The 17,661-nt window shown below is 41.1% G+C and overlaps 1 protein-coding gene across 4 annotated transcripts in view; it reads left to right on the top strand.

Annotated features, from left to right (window-relative positions):
- Positions 1–257: 257 nt before the first annotated feature.
- Positions 258–17,661, top strand: part of LOC110984302 (ABC transporter G family member 20-like) — a 55,659-nt gene continuing 38,255 nt past the window's right edge. The window contains exons 1-6 of one of the 4 annotated variants that reach the window (XM_087142808.1): positions 258–356; positions 2,407–2,539; positions 3,805–3,964; positions 5,618–5,772; positions 7,452–7,559; positions 7,960–8,053. In XM_087142808.1, coding sequence (XP_086998934.1) covers positions 2,415–2,539; positions 3,805–3,964; positions 5,618–5,772; positions 7,452–7,559; positions 7,960–8,053 — 642 coding nt within the window. In that variant the 5' untranslated portion in view covers positions 258–356; positions 2,407–2,414. Of the gene's footprint in view, positions 362–2,406; positions 2,540–3,804; positions 3,965–5,617; positions 5,773–7,451; positions 7,560–7,959; positions 8,054–17,661 lie in introns of all 4 variants that reach the window. The other 3 variants (XM_022244332.2, XM_022244333.2, XM_022244331.2) reach the window with 3 other exon arrangements.

The raw sequence follows: 17,661 nt of genomic DNA, 5'->3' as shown, positions 1-17,661 counted from the left end.
AAATTAATTAAACAGGAAGACGTCATGATTTGTCACTATTTAACATAGGCCCATATTCCAGTGGCACCGTCTTATGATTGAACTAACCACTCCAAAGCCAGGGGTACAATCAGACGAATCCTGAGACCGAGACCCCCCCCCATCAGCTGGTCGGAGTGGTGGCTATGAAGCGCCCTCTCTTGCCGAAATCTGATTTGGGATGGCACCCAACTTAACAAGCATTGAACGCTACCTCTTACTGTTTCTTCTGTAGCAGTGCCTGACTAAGGGTATCTTTGCAGTTGGCTTCCTTATCAGGAGGAGGTGCCGGAAGGAGGCCTAAAAATCGTGCATGAGCTTACGAGGGTACTAATATAGTATGGTAATTTCTGAATGATTGAGAGTTAAAACCTTTAAATACAATTACCTCTTTCATTGTTGCAAGACTGATATGGTACTGTTTGTATTGTTGTCTGCACAGGGTAGCTGGAAATACATGTATATCCTGCCCTTTTGTAGGTGTCTCCCGGGATGCATTTTTGTATGAGATGGGGAGGTTCATTTACATTAGGCCTATACCATTTAAAATGGTAAAAAATTTATAAGAATTTTCCTTACCCACACCCTTGTCCACGACTGCCTGCCTAGCTCACTCGGTCGTGGTCGTGTCAGTTGAAAGGTCATTGTTGTCAGCAGTGTGGCAGCTTCACCAATTACAATGTGGCTTCCTTTGAGGTTCCTTTTGCTCTCAAATGAAAGACAAATTTATATTGGGTGAATGGTGTGCTGATGACATTCACCAACTACAGCTCATCTTTTATTTCATACGTCGTGTGGATGGGATGTTTGTTTGGACAACACATGACACGCACTGGAAACAGTCCTTGGAGTAGAGGAAATATGTTAGTCGACAAAAAAAAAAAAGGGGGGGTGTAGCCTCCATCATCCAGAGCTATTTTGGGGGTAAATTTCAGTCCTCCGCTACAAAAACTCAAAAGTCCCGTCTTTGCCCTTGGTAAAATGTTTTTTTTGGACATATTTTTGGTCATGACCGAGTGAGCTAGGCAGGCAGTCATGGACACGGGTGTGAGTAAGGAAAATTCTCATAAATTTCACCATTTTAAATGGTAAACTGTAAATGAAACCCCCCCCCCATCCCATACCAAATTGTATTCCGGGAGACCTCATGAAATTATAGGGGAAAAATCAGTGTAACGGCATGGAAATATCATCCAAACCGAAGAAGCATCATGTCGGATTTGACTATTTACGTAGCTACCCATGTATCCATCTGTAAGGCTTGTATTAATCCTCCAGTTCTGGAAGTAACGGTACGCTGCACTCCCCTACAGCCACATGCCCATGTAATAATTTTTTGTTGACTTTTTCAAGCGCATCGAAATGCAAGAATTTTCACGATTGGAGATGCTTGATGTACGTCATAACCTCTGCGCTTCTGAATTAATCCATCACTACGTAATCTTACCTCCTACTTTTCGAGACATTTTGAGCTCATTGTTGGACTTAGTGCGTTCATGCACATTTATGTTGACAGCTCAAATCACGCATGGCGTCAACTTTATTAATTTGCACATGTCACATTGGAAACATATGAAAATCAGCATAATTTATATATACCTGACATTTCCCACTGCGCAGCATGGTCTGGCAGTCTCGGCACGCCATGACCACCAGCCCATAGCAGTGGGTAGTTTAGGCCTGGGTAAACAGGAAACAGCCGTCGCATCTCAACTCCTGGTGCTTTATTTGTATAATGTGAGGTCAGGGTTCGGGGGTCACAAACTTGACACCATGCACGATTCGAGCTGCTAACATCAATGTGCACAAACGGATGAAGTCCAAAAATGAGCTCAAAATTTCTCGAAAAGTAGGAGGTAAGATTACATAGTACATCAATCACCTCCGATCTTGAAAAATCTTTCATTTGGATGCACTTGAAAAAGTCAACAAAATTCGACATCTGGGCAGGTGGGGAGCACTGCGTACCGTAGGCCACTTCTGGGGCTGTGCATGCTGCTGAGTTTCTGTAGTGTGGATGGGCATAATATTCAGAAATTTCATCATTTTAAATGAGGATATTTCCCATCAGACATCTAACTTCACCAAGAAGGCATGGAATGCACCCACCATGCCGGCTTTAGGACATGGTAGGATTCAGTGGGAATTGGAGATTCCAGTGATGTGGTAAAGTTAATAGGCCTATATTCAGGAAGTAGAGAACGATTTTCCCTTCTACTCACGTTGTGAACAATCATCAAATTTGTCGATTCCAACCTGATACACCTGTCAAGCCATTATGAGTTCTCAGCTCTGTGTTTGCTTCCAAATATGAACGCTTGACACTGAAGTCATGTATGACCTCACAGACTCTTGATGACTTGACTCTTTGGATTTTTTTTTTTTTAGAAAAGAAAATGGCTGGAGATAATGATTCTGTTGCTGCTGTGCAGTGCATCAACATCAAGAAGCATTATGGGCGGGGCGCCCACCGTCTGGACGTTCTGCAGAACCTGAACATGTTTGTACCTCAGGGAAGCATGTAAGTATTAGGCCGTGTTTGTGTCACAGAGATCTGGATCACAATCAATGATCCATTGTTGGTTGACAGACACTAAAACCCGGCTAATGGATGATGCAAACCAGCATAAAGATCACGGATCACAATGCAGATCCTTGTGAAACAAACAGGCCCTTGGTCTCACTGAGATTTAAATTTCATCTTTTGTCTTCTACATGAACAGATTTTGTGATTTTTTTAGTCAAACATCCGTGTCACTATGGGACCCTTACATAGCGCCTACTATGTCTAGAGTGACTTTGTGCTGTACATCTTGCAGGGCAGTCTTCCTGGTGTATATTCAGTGACCATGAGAATACAAAGTGTCCACTCATGTACATATGTACACCATGCGGGAATTGCATGTAATGGTGAATGCACTGTGCAAGCACTGTATGCACTATGCACATAAATCTCATTTTCAGCAGATTTGACATGGGTGATGTCACGTGTGGAAGGCCATCTTTGATCTGCACCTGTGCATTATTCAGGCACTTAGGAACGCCTTGTGGCCTATGGATGGAGCTTTTGCAAGACAATAACACAAGCTACAATTTGTTTGAGTGTTAGAAATGAATGGCATTTTTCATGATTTTTCTCAAAGCAGGGAACTCAAAAATGAGTGAGTCCATGGGACGATGCACAAAGAAGGTGACAAACCTCCAATTGGCACATTTTGAAAAACAATTGCAATAAATGCAAGTGGTGTATACATTGTACCTTTAAGATAGCGGAACATGTACACAGCTGAAAGTTTATTTTCCTTTATTGGTGTGCAACGCTATTTTGAGGAATTTACTGAAGCAGATCTGAATAGAATGATGGGTGTTTTTAGGTTTTGTACAGAGGGCCCATACAATGGATGCGTCCAAGATGGCCAGTGGAATTTCTTGACTTGTTTGTGGATCCTTCTGTGGCCAAAACTGCTCTCACTTTCTAAGCAAGATATGAGCTTAAAAACAAGTCATAGTCAAATCTTGTTTGCAAAATTTGTGAAAACTGAATACAAAAGGTGCAGGAATCAAGTCAGGAAAAATTGTGCAGGCAACAACAACAAAGGAATGTAGTTTTTCATTTAGCCGTTTGTTGTCAATAGAACAGATCCCTCATGGATATGTGATTGTCTTTAGCATACATGTAGGTTGGACACACATACAGACATGTACATGTATAATTCCAATGGCTATTGACTTTGCTAATTGTATTAATGAAGGACTTAATTCCCATAATTCCCATGTGGTGTACAGATATGGCCTCCTGGGCCCTAGTGGGTGCGGCAAGACCACACTCCTGCGGTGCATCCTGGGAAGGCTCAGCATGGACCAAGGTACCATCTGGACCTTGGGCAAGCTGCCGGGAACCATCGGGCACGGGGTGCCAGGGAGCATGGTCGGGTACATGCCTCAGGTACGGTATGTCTGTCCGCAGGGATCGTTTGTCATTACCCTGTACACTTTGAATATCCGTAGTACACGCGCATGGACCATACTTCTCAGATCAGGTGTGAGTAATGAATGCCTGCTGTATGTTAAACATGTTTAAGGGCGGATCCCGATGGGTTGAGGGGATGGTAATAACATCACCTCATCCCAAACGAGAGAAAACTCACTCCGAGAATTCCAGCCTCGCTTGGCCACAAAGGCCACCTGCCAAACCGCAAATTCTCGGTTTGTGGCCCTGCATGCTCTGCACGCTTTGAATTACACAGTGAAAAGGCTCATTGTTCTGTGGCATGCGGCTCTCCCGTTGCCTCTTTTCAAAGTGGGAACTATTGTGAAGTTGGTGATTATGATGCAAAATCGGTCTTTTCATCTCTGGGCTCCGCACAAACACAAATTACCATATATACAAGAGCTAGGGTATGCTTTCTTTCACCGTGTTCGCTCGAGCGTGGGCCGAGAATAATAGCTGAAAAGCCGGCTGAGGGATCTCAATTTTTACGGCGGCTCTTACCGCTTCCCGGTGCGAAGGGGTTAAGAAAGTCCATATGAGAAATGCACAGTCCTTTGGTCTGTTTCTTAAATCCCTTTCTTCCAAGTGTGGAAAAGTCACCAAAGTTTGCCTCAATCGACCCCACAGAAAGGCCACAAAGGTTGAATTGAAAATAATTGTTGTCCCTCAAAAACAATTTTCCTTCCCCCCCCCCGAGAATTTATTTCTAGATCTCCTACGAATTAGTTGCAGCGTTTGTCAACCTGAAAGAAATCTTTTGCATCCTTGCACAGCTTCGTTAGAAAGGATAATTGATTGTGCAGATTTCATTCAGGATTTATCTCTAGTGCAGCACGGCTTTGAGTTGTTTGGAGCAGACCCACTGATTGGACCCAGCATTCCTGTACTATATTTCATTCAAAAACGAAGTGAATTTGGGGGGCCGCCCAACATTTGCAGTGAAAGTTGTGGTCAACCCTTGTGAATTGGCTGTTGGATTAAAATAGAATGCTGGTTAAAGTTTGGATTCCAGGAACGCAATAAAGAAACTTAGAAAAGATGCACATACAAGTTTTACTAACGTTAACAGCGTAACTCAGAAGTGCGCAAGAAGTTTTTGCTCCTGCTTGCTTGAATCCCAAATTCAATATTCTTGACTTATTGTATGTGGTTGCTGCTGCAATTATGTACCATAGGTTTGCATTACAGTACATCACAATTGAAACTTAACCCTGTGAAAAAGACCTGAACAATTGTAAAAGGAATTCCTTTTTACATTCATGAAAAACGTGTGAAACTTTTTCCTTTGTGAAAAAAAAAACTGTGAAATTTTTCCCGCTTTGACAAAACAGTGTGAACATTTTTTTCAATGGTGCAAAAAGGTGTGAAAAATGGTCCAACTTCTTTTTCACATAGGGGAAGAAATATTAAAATTTTTCCCTTGGAGGGGAAAATTTTTCACAATTTGTGAAAGGAATATTCATTTTCCCAGATGATGGCCCACATACAACTACATGATTGCGATTTTAACTTCAAAATCGCAGAAGGCCTTTTTGCTTCACAACCGTGAAGACTTCACTCAATCCGTATTGGTTCTTTCTGTAACTATATTTTCATTTCAAAATGCAGGAAACAGCCCTGTATGAAGACTTCACCATCAGCGAGACGCTCAACTACTTCGGCACCATCCATGGCATGCCCAGGGACGTCCTGCAAGGGAGGAAAGAGTTCCTGATCAACCTGCTGGACCTTCCGTCCATGGACTCCATGATCAGGAACCTCAGGTACTACTGAAAAATTGGGCATTAACTTCAGCCGTTGTATTAATCTCATTAAACATTGTGTTTCTGAGTGCCTCCCAAGAGCAAGCTTTCTCAGAGGAGACTTGAATCCCAAACCATCTACTTCAGCCCTTGTATTAAACTCATCGAGCACTGTGTATTTAAATGCTTCCCAAGAGCAAGCTTTCTCGGAGGAAACTCAAATCCCAAACCATCTACTTCAGCCCTTGTATTAAACTCATCGAGCACTGTGTTTTTAAATGCTTCCCAAGAGCAAGCTTTCTCGGAGGAGACTCGAATCCCAAACCATCTACTTCAGCCCTTGTATTAAACTCATCGAGCACTGTGTTTTTAAATGCTTCCCAAGAGCAAGCTTTCTCGGAGGAGACTCGAATCCCAAACCATCTACTTCAGCCCTTGTATTAAACTCATCGAGCACTGTGTTTTTAAATGCTTCCCAAGAGCAAGCTTTCTCGGAGGAGACTCGAATCCCAAACCATCTACTTCAGCCCTTGTATTAAACTCATCGAGCACTGTGTTTTTAAATGCTTCCCAAGAGCAAGCTTTCTCGGAGGAGACTCGAATCCCAAACCATCTACTTCAGCCCTTGTATTAAACTCATCGAGCACTGTGTTTCTGAGTGCTTCCCAAGAGCAAGCTTTCTCGGAGGAGACTCGAAACCCGAACCATCTACTTCACCTGTGCAGTAGTCTTTACCACTCCAGCACTGGGTTTGTAGGGTATCATTCAGCCTGTTGGAATCCAATATAGCAGCAGGCACTGCAGTCATAACTGTAGGTGGAATTTTTGATGCGATGGAAATGCTATTGTCATCAAGACCTGTTAGGGCCATCACTAGGTTGCACTAGACCACCGTAAGACCAACCCAAGACCTCTGGTCTGAATTCAAGTCACAAGCTAGTCACATGAACTGCAACAAAAGCATTCCTTTGTCATCCTTTCACCTGTAACTTGTGATTGGTCTTTTGATTGGTCTTGTTAGAAGTCTGGTGTTTTGGTCTTGTGTCAGGTTTTGTGATGTTCTTAGCTACAATACTAGGAAATGTTTTTACACACAAATCTCGATGGATTTTCAGGTGCACCTGTGAGATTAAAGTGCACGTTTTAGAAGGAAAGATAGGACTATAAGCATTCATAGAAACATCACAGATTATGTATGCTATTTTAGAATTTGGGTAACATTCATGAGAAGTGACTGAGATCATGTAGATGATTAAGAAAAGAATCATTGAAGCAATCTCGTTTGCCGCTGCAGCCTCCAAAATACTTCAAAAAGTGCATGTGAGTTGCGTGCCAGTAAGCCCTTGACAGAAATCATGTCAGAATTATGTGGCTAAGGAAATAACACATGCTCCTGTGTATTACCCCCAGCTTGCGGCTTCATGCATTTTCCATAGACATGTGTGTCATTTTCAGCCGCAGCCAAGTACTTTGGCAGTAGCCATAGATATAATCTAGTCACCACTGTGGTCACCACCATGTTCTGCAGTAATAACTATGGTCACAATCTGCAAGCCAGTTAGGTTTTATATCTTTTCCCCAAACCAAACAAGGTTTTGAACCTGTTCAATTGCATTGGAGTACACTACAGCAGTAATGACTTTCCCTTGGAGGTACCGTCTTTATTGCATACCCTCACTTTGTATGCCCTGCCCACTTAGTGGAGGCCAGAAGCGTCGCGTGTCCTTTGCCGCAGCCCTGGTGCAGAGCCCACCTTTACTCATTCTGGATGAACCAACAGTTGGAGTGGATCCCTTACTCCGAATCAGGTAAAGAGCATGCATATTTAGTGTGTGTGTTATTAGTTGCCAGTGTTTCCTGTCAAACCTTCCCGTCTTTAGGGACCATCTAAAAAGTAGAGGTTTCAAGTTAAACATTAATAATGTCTATAAAGCCGTTTTGCACTTTTCTCTTTTTAATTTTTCTCTTTTTCATCCTGAATCAAGCCCCATAAACTTTGTCCACATATTTTTGTATAAACCCCACCAGTTACTTTTAAAATGGCACTTCTTTCTCACATCCGGCCACGACAGAGACCTCGTAGCAGAGATGTTCACCGAACATTAACATCATTAGCATTTATATTTCTTGCTGTGTGTCAAATTTGAATTTGAATTACCCAGAATGGATTATCAGCGGTTTGTTTTTTTCCTTTTGTAAACACGACAGGATCTGGGAACATTTGCTGGCATTTGCAAAAGAATGGAACACCACCATCATCTTGACAACTCACTACATAGAAGAAGCACGGCAGGCAAATATCGTAAGTAGAATTTGGCTGGTTGTGTACAGTAGAAATCTGAATGGCTTGACTGCAGCTTGAAATTACACATGACATCATGGATGGCAGCTGTAGCCACTGTCATAGAATTGTGTTGTTTTAAGCCATAGCCAAGTCATTTCTGACGTGGCCTGTTGTCGGCCTACTCCTATTGTAAAATGTGCCTTTTAAGGGTGCAGGTAATGTTCATGCTAATCGAGTGGAACCACCGATAGAAACAAGCTCCAGCGATTGATTGATAGCGGTCAGCTGACTCTGTAACCTGAGTTAACTTTGTTTGCCGATTGGTTGTCTTGGTGTGGATGTCTTGCCTAATTCCTTATCAGTGTTGCAGTTGAGTCTGTAACAAGATAAGTCCGTCGCTAGTCATTCATTGTCAAGTCAGGCCACAAGCTGTTTAAATGAACTCTTGTAAAGGTGGAGTTGTCCTTGTTTATCGTCTCTTCCTCATGACTTTGAACACAATCGCCACGGAGCCCATTTAAAGAGACAAACAGCAACCAAATGCCCTGTGGGTAAACAGTGTGCAACCTGATGATTTACAGTGTACACACAAGGTGGAAATCGCTCTGTGAACCGACAACTGACTTCCTGCAATAGCAGTAACTCCCCACGGGATGAAATGGAAGGCACAAGGAAGCAGTTGGCCAGGCTAGTCAGTCCGTGACATCATACCAAATGAGCCATTTGATTGGCCAGAACATGCTCGATGCAGTATATATATCTGTGAGAAAATCCACTCAGCTTTCTAAATATACAATGCTTCTTTGCCCTATCGCATGGCGTGTCCGCTCTAAACAGTTCAGCTTTACAGGTTTCCTCATTTTTTTTATAATGCTGCTTACTACCTGTACTGCCAATTTTTGGAGCTCAACCAATCAAATTTCTGCCATGGAACACTTTAGTCAGGTTTTTTGCTTGATACACTGCACTCCTTATGCAAAGCATGCCATGCCATGGAACCAAACACAATCCTTTGCAGGTTGCTAGAAGAGACTTTGTGATTGGTCAGAATGTGATACATGTATGATGTAATGGCCTGCCCATTACTGGTATATCTGTTAAAGTACATGTAGGTTGTTACTTTATCTGGTAACTCAGCACCCTAAAGTAAGCTTTTTGTGGTGTATGCATACATACTTGTACCCTCTGTAACCTTTTTGGCCCGGTCTTGAAAGTGTTTCTTGCAGAATTGTACCTTAAAAGGTACCAGTATGCCCGGCGTGTAATTTAATAACAGCACTTTACTTTAAGTGTCAGAGTTCTTAGCTAAATGGGTCATGCCGTAATATTAAATTTACCATTAGAGATTATAAATGCCAAAGTTGCAGAGGCTCCTTGCAGGAAGTTTCTTACATGTACCTTGGAGCTCAAAAATTTCCTCCTCAGGCTTTCATATTCGTTAAGTTGCATTGTAGGCCTTGCACAGTATGCAACTTGCACGTTCCTGCTTGCTTGGTATGCCGCTAAAATTCAGGTCACTATTCTATTTGCATTGAGGTTATCTAATATATTTTGGCAATAGAAGGCCAGGACAGCCTAACTTAATTGTGGTCCGCTGCGGCCTTTGGGCCACCGATAAAGTCAGCGGGCCACTGCATACTCTAAAAACTGAGAAGTTTGACTGACAAATATGGGTGTCTGCAGTGGGCTCGGAAGTTTTCTGCTGAATATTGGCCTGGCATTAGTAAAACATTGATCCATGTGCTTTCAATTCAAGTTCCCCACAGTTACAATCTTGCTTCAGTGGTAAGTTATTATGTGGTGCTTTCTTGATGGAATGAACCCTCCTTCCCAACCGAAGAAAATGCAAACAAGCATAAAAAAGGTTCGGAACTTCGGACTGAACACCGTCAAAAAGATTGGATATTTTTTTAACACGGAAGTTTTAGAAATTTGGATTCTTTCTCAATGTGGATGTTTTCTCATTTCGGATGCTTTCTCAATTCGGATGAAATGAGATTTCGGGTAAATGTGTGCGTCGAATGACAGCTTTACGTTTAGAAAAGTGTTCCAATTTGTTTAGAACATATTTAGAGTCAACAATTTTACTCCAATCTTAGAAAATGTTTGGACTTTAAAAATCGTTCCAATGTTGAGAAAATGTTGGATTTGTAAAATCTGATTCGAATTTTGAAAACATGTTCACCCTATAAAAATTTATTCCAATCTAGAAAATTCATGTGCTCTTAAAAATTCATTTGAATCTAAAAAACACGTATTGCATCTTTAAAATTTTGTTCAGTTTTTTAAAAAATACATTTAAAAAAATACAAATTTAAAAATATGATCTTTTTAAAATGACATTCATTTAAAGAACATTCGATTCTTAAAAAAAAAAAGTTCGATTTTGAAAAAAGGCATTCCGTTAAAAAAAACCAATCTTTTTGACCTGGATTCTGCTTCGAACTTACCCTCTTTGCTTCGTCCTTAAGGACACATGATTAATTATTGAATTTGCAGTATAATAATGGAGGAGGAATTTGCTGGGACCCACCACGGAGGTAGAAATAAACTAGGAGAAATCAAAGCCATTGAATTAGTGCAAGGAATCATAATGTACACGTACCTAGGCAATACATGTGTACGTGTAAGTTGGCAAAATGACACTTAAAATGTGACTTACAACACAAGACAGCATTTGCGTAAGTCGTCATAATTTTCATGAGGGCCATTACAGTGCACCTCCCTCTGGCCCTGCGGGCCACCAAGAAATAGGTCTTGCATAGTTTTGTTCGGCATTGCTTGTGGTTTTAATTTTTTTCCCTCTAGCTTTCTGCAGGAGCCAATCAACAGCTTCGTTTGAGCCTTTCAGGGAATAATTCATGTATGTTCATGACGTCACTCAGCCTACACGTAGGTGAAAACTGAAATGGCATCCCGATCTCAAAGTCCAAAAATTTCCATGTAAAATGCTGTGTTGACATGTACATGTACCGTGTTGTAGTATGCCTGTAAGACATGCCAATAGATTATTTTTTAACAACTACGCATATTTAGATATTTGCTGAGCATTCATCCTGCAAATTTCCAGTTTGAGGGAGAAATGGGTCAAATGTGCAGTGCTAAAGCGAGCGGAGACATCATACATTGGAACTCTATCGCCATGTGAAAATGTGCAACACAGCAAATATTGGAAATGGCTCATTGCAAGTTCTTGGCTATACTGCCCCAGACTATCAAAGGATATTTGTGAGTACGTAACTCCAAGCTTCTAAAAAACATGTTAAACTTGATGTTGGCGGATATTTCAGTTTGAAAATGAAGGGTCCCGGAATGGTACACAATCCCTGAAAGTGCAGTTTTCTTTTTTACACTGTAGATACACTGTTTCAGCAGACCGATAACTTGTTGTGGTATTGCACGTACCGCCACCAATAGAAAGTTGTATCCAGAAGTATCAATTAGCGTATGAATTCCATGGCTTGCAGTATTGCACTTTTTGTTCTATGAGAAATGGCTGTGCACTTAATACCAGTCAGTGGCTTTTCCAGTATGGTACTTGTATCCTAACCCTGGCAAACCAGCGTGGTGCATCAGCTGAAAAAGTCTGATACACTTTGAAGCACTGAGCAATCAACAGCAGCCAAACAAACTGGCCATGTTGAAACAATGGGAGCTAGTCCCATTGAGCAATGCCGCTGTTGGATCTTGTGGGGACTGGCAACCACACACTCCCAGGCTGTTTGACCTTTGAGAGAGTTGACCTGTTGGATCTTGTTACACTGGGCAGGCAAACCACTTTGGCAAATGATGCAGATGGATGTGTTAGGCAGGGTTTCGAGCCAAAGTTGGCAGAAGAGTTATAGGGTTAACCACTTCGTGCCCGGGCATTTTTCAACGTTGAGGATGCTGGGCCGGCATGACTATCATTTTTTCTGTTTTCAAAATCCTTCAACAATTCATCATTCCATTTAACAGTCGTTTATAGCCGCACAAAGTAATCTTTAGGCACTACTGTAAGTTGACAGGTGACCTTCATTGACGACCGAATATTTCAGCCAGGCCTGCAGCCTTGTAAACAGAGCCCAGATTGTGCGGTGTTATACAACTGTCTTTTGTTCACTAACCTGGCTCAGTGCACTGCTGACCTCTTTTCAATAGGGGCCAGATTAGCATGCAGCGGTGCTATGTGGCCCATCACTGCGGTGGTGGAGAGCTTTTGTCCCCGGTGGTAATCCGCTTGCTCTAAATACCCCAGACCCTGGTATAAGGTTTCAAAATAATGCTGGATTATCACCACTTTTGAGAGTGAAAAATGCCGGTAATGCCCAGCAGCCTGGTCTTTTGTTCGGAGTACGGTCTTTTGTTACAGGGTCCTGTTTCCTTTGTCCGATTTCGGGGTCCCCGGCTGGTAGTGGATAAAGTCAGTTACTTTTAGAACTACTGCCCAAACAAAAAGACCTAACCATTTGCTAAATCCGTCTGAACCATTGAACACGTTTGAGTGACTAGTACTGACTGTCGACCACCACAGACGTATATAAAAAAACCCTGGACTTGCAACGCCTTTGTATGAAAAAGAAGCCAACCAGCGGCCATTTTACCGAGCCGAATACAAAAGCGTGGGCGGTTCCCTTCTATTGACACCAGGAAGAACAACGGTGGGCATTGCCGGAAAAGCTTTGTATTCGGCTCGGAAAAATGGCTGCGGGTTGATTCAATGACTCTATAAGCTGATTAAGGGCATTGCGAGTCCAGATTTTATTATACACGTCCGTGTCGACCACGGGTACATTTTCCCTACTCTAAAAATATATCCCTGGCTACCAGGCAAAATCAACAAGCGGTTGACATGTGATCTATGCTAAAATCCGAGGATTGCTGTTTCGAATCAGACGGCTGGAAGAAAGTTACACAACTAGAGATTACTATGGGAACAAAGTTAAAATATTAAAGTAACCCCTGGGGTTGAGGTTGGTGTTGTACCTGTACATGTATGAAACAGATCTGGATTTCATGTACTGGTAGTGTGCTTCAGTGTACATGATTTCTATCATGTACAATGTACTGCACTGTCTTCTTGTGTTTATACTTAATACCACACACATACATGTACCAGTACATGCCCATCGACATGCAAAGCATTGTGAAATGACAAACCATTTTTCATGTTTTCAAAAACGATTTATAAACATTTTGATGTTGTTTAACAAACAACTGAATGACAACTACATGTATGTACATGTACCAATTGATACTTTAACTTTCTTGAACAGTAAAATGTCCCAGTATGATTAATCATATTGTTTATATTTATGAATTTTCCTTACTGTCATTACAGAGAGAGGCACAACAGGTACTAATGTTGGTCAAATGCATACAAATGCCTCAAACCCTGAATTTCATATACACTGTAGCCATCATATCTGCATTTTTCATCACTTCTAGTAAGGTGACATGCAGACATGGTACTGAGATTTTCTGATCCTGTATAACCATACATTAGCAGGGTCCTCTTATTCAAAACTTTGCCATGAAGGAGGGCAGCCATGCATGATTGAATGAAGTGAACAGTCTATTGGACACGTCTTGTTTTCTACTAAACAGCAATGTGATGCAGTAAACTTACAACCGGTAACAGGTACATTGAACACTGACATGTAATTTTTTAAAAACCTGGTGATGTCCTACGGAAGGCCAGAGTCATGCACATCCATGGAAAGTAGCACAGGGTTTCCGCGGCCTGGAAAGGTCATGAAAAAGTCATGGAAATTCGTTTTCGTTTTCCAGGCCTGGAAGTCATGGAATTTTGTAAAAATGACTAAAGTCATGGAACACTGTGTGTGATTTCTGTTATTAGAAATACATTGTACATGTGAATGCATGAAATGCGTGATTTTATTGGCAACTTTAAAAGTCTGAATAGTCCAAGAAATTGTGTTATTGGGTCATGGATTTTCATTATTTGGTCATGGTAAAGTTATGGAATTTAATTGTCTTTTAGGTGCAGGAATCGTGGTAGCATTGAAACAAAATATTACTGATGTAGTTATGGAGGCAGGAACCAGATGATCGGTTCATCCCTGGACAAGTTTGAGGGACCACTTTACAGGTAGCTATTTGTGTTACGATCAATGTCTCCTGAACAATGGATGGGGTGACCCATTTACCAGCAGTCAGTCATTTGGAACCAGGCCCTTGGGCATGATTGTACCAATGGTTGTCAGTACTGGTGCATGCAGCTGATTTCATTTATCAGTACAGATGGAACCATTCACACGGAAATAATCGTATGAGATGTCATTGACCGTGAATGACATGAGATGAGTTGCAGCTAGTGGCAAGACGTGAGCGTCAATGAGACCTTTTACAGAATTAGTTCAACTGGGGCCCTCTGAGCGTGGTTGTATCGAGCGTATGCATTATTTAAAAAGCAGTTGACTTGTGGCCAAAATGGAATGCAACGTCCGAAGTTGTCCTTTTCTGTTTTTTACGTGTGATAGGGGTGCATGAACTTGTGCCTGAAACGAAGAATGTACCAGGTACACATTGAATCAAGTGTACTTCAGCACCTGTTCTGAGTGTCATTAGCAATGTCTGAAGTATAGGGCTGTGCCGAATACTGAATGTTCGAGTAATTATCGAATATTCTAATATTATTTTCCAAATTTGAATATTTATGCAAAAGTCATGAAAAGGAATTTTCTTTTGTTTTAAATTATAACAATTGCATCACAGAGGCTTGTTTCAAACATATGAAAAGCAACAGAAATCTATTCATTGAAAAATTGAAAAGGAAAAGAAAATTTACATGTGCATTTATGTCCCACCCGAGTAAGCTTGTGAGGTTTTTTTCGCAAGCTCTCGGACAAGCACTGAGCATACAGTGCTTATTGATATACGTTGGGTAAGGGCAAAACCGTTATATATAATGTATTTATGTACTCGTGGACATGAGAAGCTATTGTAGTGATTATAATGTACAATTGTGCATTTTTGCAACTGATTTTGTACATGGTTTAATTGTTAATCGAGAATCTGCTGGTCAGTACGACCGAATATTCAGATATTCGATCGAATTGAAAGTCAAATATTGGAATAGTGAGTTATTCAAATTGACCCAGCCCTACTAAAGTAGGGTAGGGACAGAAAAGTCATGGCCTGCTGTGTGGGTGGAACAGGGGAAAGACGTACATGTACTTGGAAATGGATTGTCAAATTCAATTGATCTTCCTTGGAGGAACGAGGTGTAATGAATTAGTGGGCTTCGTGTTGACATGTATTAGTGTCGTGTTGGGGTAGAAATTACATGTACTTTGCAAAAAATCAGGGTACTCTTGAATACATGACATTATTAGGAAATTGTTAAAATTCAATTTCAACTAGAGCACAGGAAAAGATGGTTATATTGTATTTTTATTTATTTCTTGTTTACCCTGGGAAAACCTTTCAGTGGATCACTGTTTTCCAAAGGTGCCCAGCTAACACAATCAATTAACGATAAAAGAACAAAAATATTAGATAATCAATTAATAACAACAAAACAGCAAGGATAACCATTAAAATAACACTCAATTGATAACACACTAAAATAGATTAAAATACTTAATTGATCGGTACACTGGCAGTAAAAGCAATATCGGCAGCCATCAAGGAGATACACCCCCATTAAAGGGGAGTGCATGAACACGTACGCACACTTGTGCACTTACACATAACTATAGACACAAACATGCACATGTTCACATGTCTTTGTAGTCTAAATGTACTGTAAATTCTTAAAATATCAAGTTTTTACACTGGAGCTTGAAACTTGCTAAAGTGACAGGCAAGGGGTGTTTACATGTAAGTGGTGCAGGGAGATTGTTGAATAAACTAACCCCACGAGAGGCAAATTTATGTTTTTCTGAATTAGATCTAGATACTGGAGGCGAAACAGATCTGGTGTTGTATGAATGAGAGTCAGAAACTAGTTGAAAACAATTGCAGAATTGATAAGGCAATCTAGATGTTAAACCTTTATAGACTAAGTAGTCAAGTTCTTCTTTCGTTTATGGGTTGCCATCCAAAAGTGGATAAAAGAGAACCTGTTTGAGATCTTTGAGGAACACCCAAGACGATTCTTCCAGCGTTGTTTTGGATTTTCTCGAGTTTAGTAAGGAGCACTGTAGCCACATTGCCCCAAACAGCGTCACAATAGTCAGAGTGTGGAAGTATTAGCATTTTGTAAAGCAAATTTAGAGTATTCCGAGGAAGAACACTTTTGGCACTACGAAGGATCCCAACATGTTTGTTCACGTTTTTCACAAGTTTGTCTACATGTATATTCCAGGTAAGAGACGGATCAAGCCAGACGGTCAGTTATTTAAATTGAGCCACGTTTTCAATGGCAATGTTGTTTGTGGTAATCGGTAAAGTTTCCTCGGTATGACGTAATTTGGCCTGAGTCCCAAACAGCATACTTTTGGTTTGGTTGATATTATGAGTAAGTCTGAAGACGTAAACATTTCCCTCATTGGCAGACATTGAAATGTCTCCCTAATGACCGGTGTCTCCCTAAGGTCGAAAAATTTACCACATAATGTCTCCCTAATGACCCATTTGTAAGAATAATTGAAATCGGCCTATAATGCTTAACATCTTGACGGTCACCTGTCTTAAATACAGGAGATGTTCTACTCTTTTCCATGCCAGGGGCACAGAACCAGCGGAGAGGCTTAAGCTCATAATGTGGGTCAATGGTGCCGCAAGCTATTTGCGGCCTGCCTTCAGTAGTTGGGGGGGCGGCTAATGCCATCAAGGCCAGTGACCTTGTTGACATCAAGTTCGCAAAGCAGGCGACAAACCTCCCATGACTTAACACCCACAAATTGAAACAGCCTCTCAAGTGGTTCCGTGTCCTGTTGGGTATGTAAACATGTATCAAAGTGTTCAGCAGCTCTCTATGAAGTCAAAGCATCAGCTAGGTTTCTTCCTATGTTGGCAAAAAATGTATTAAACTTGTTAGCAATGTCAGTACCCTCAGTTCATAGTTCATTACCACCCCTGACGCTATCGATAATGTCGTTTTTAGTGGTAGGCAATATGGTTTTGATGGTCTTCCAAAGTTTCTTTGTGTCAGAACCTGCATCTTTTATCGAATCTTCAAAAAACTCTCATTTTAGCCTTTTGACTAATTTGTTGGTCTTGTTTCTCAAGTCCCGATAGGCGTCCCAATCTTTGGGAGATTTAGTGTTCTGAGCACAAACTTTGGTTTGCTGTAGCTTTTTCCAATGAACTAGATAATTGTATGCACACTGTTGTGCATTTGGAAGTGAGCTGTCAGACGGCTGTACGCAGATCTTTTTTATCACATTTGTTTGCATTGTACATGTACATGTATGTGTATTTTAGGTCGTTATTTCCATGCATGTTTACTTGTGCGTACATGAATTGGATGGGTGTACATGTATATGTAACGTACGGTTTGTCCTGATAAATCATGTTAGAAATGTTGACTGTATTCATTCTGCAGTTTTTTAGGGTTACGTTACAAAAGATAAGTACCATCAAAAAGAAATTTAGTTAAACACGGGGGTACTTGTGAGGCTTTTTTCTGTGAGGAAACTATGACAACTAATTGAATTCAACTGTACAAGGCAGAAAGG

The sequence above is a fragment of the Acanthaster planci genome, linkage group LG10 (assembly GCF_054643075.1).
Source record: "Acanthaster planci isolate LZ-2023a linkage group LG10, COTS_SCS, whole genome shotgun sequence".
Classification (NCBI taxonomy): domain Eukaryota; kingdom Metazoa; phylum Echinodermata; class Asteroidea; order Valvatida; family Acanthasteridae; genus Acanthaster; species Acanthaster planci.
This window is presented reverse-complemented; position numbering and strand designations above follow the sequence as displayed.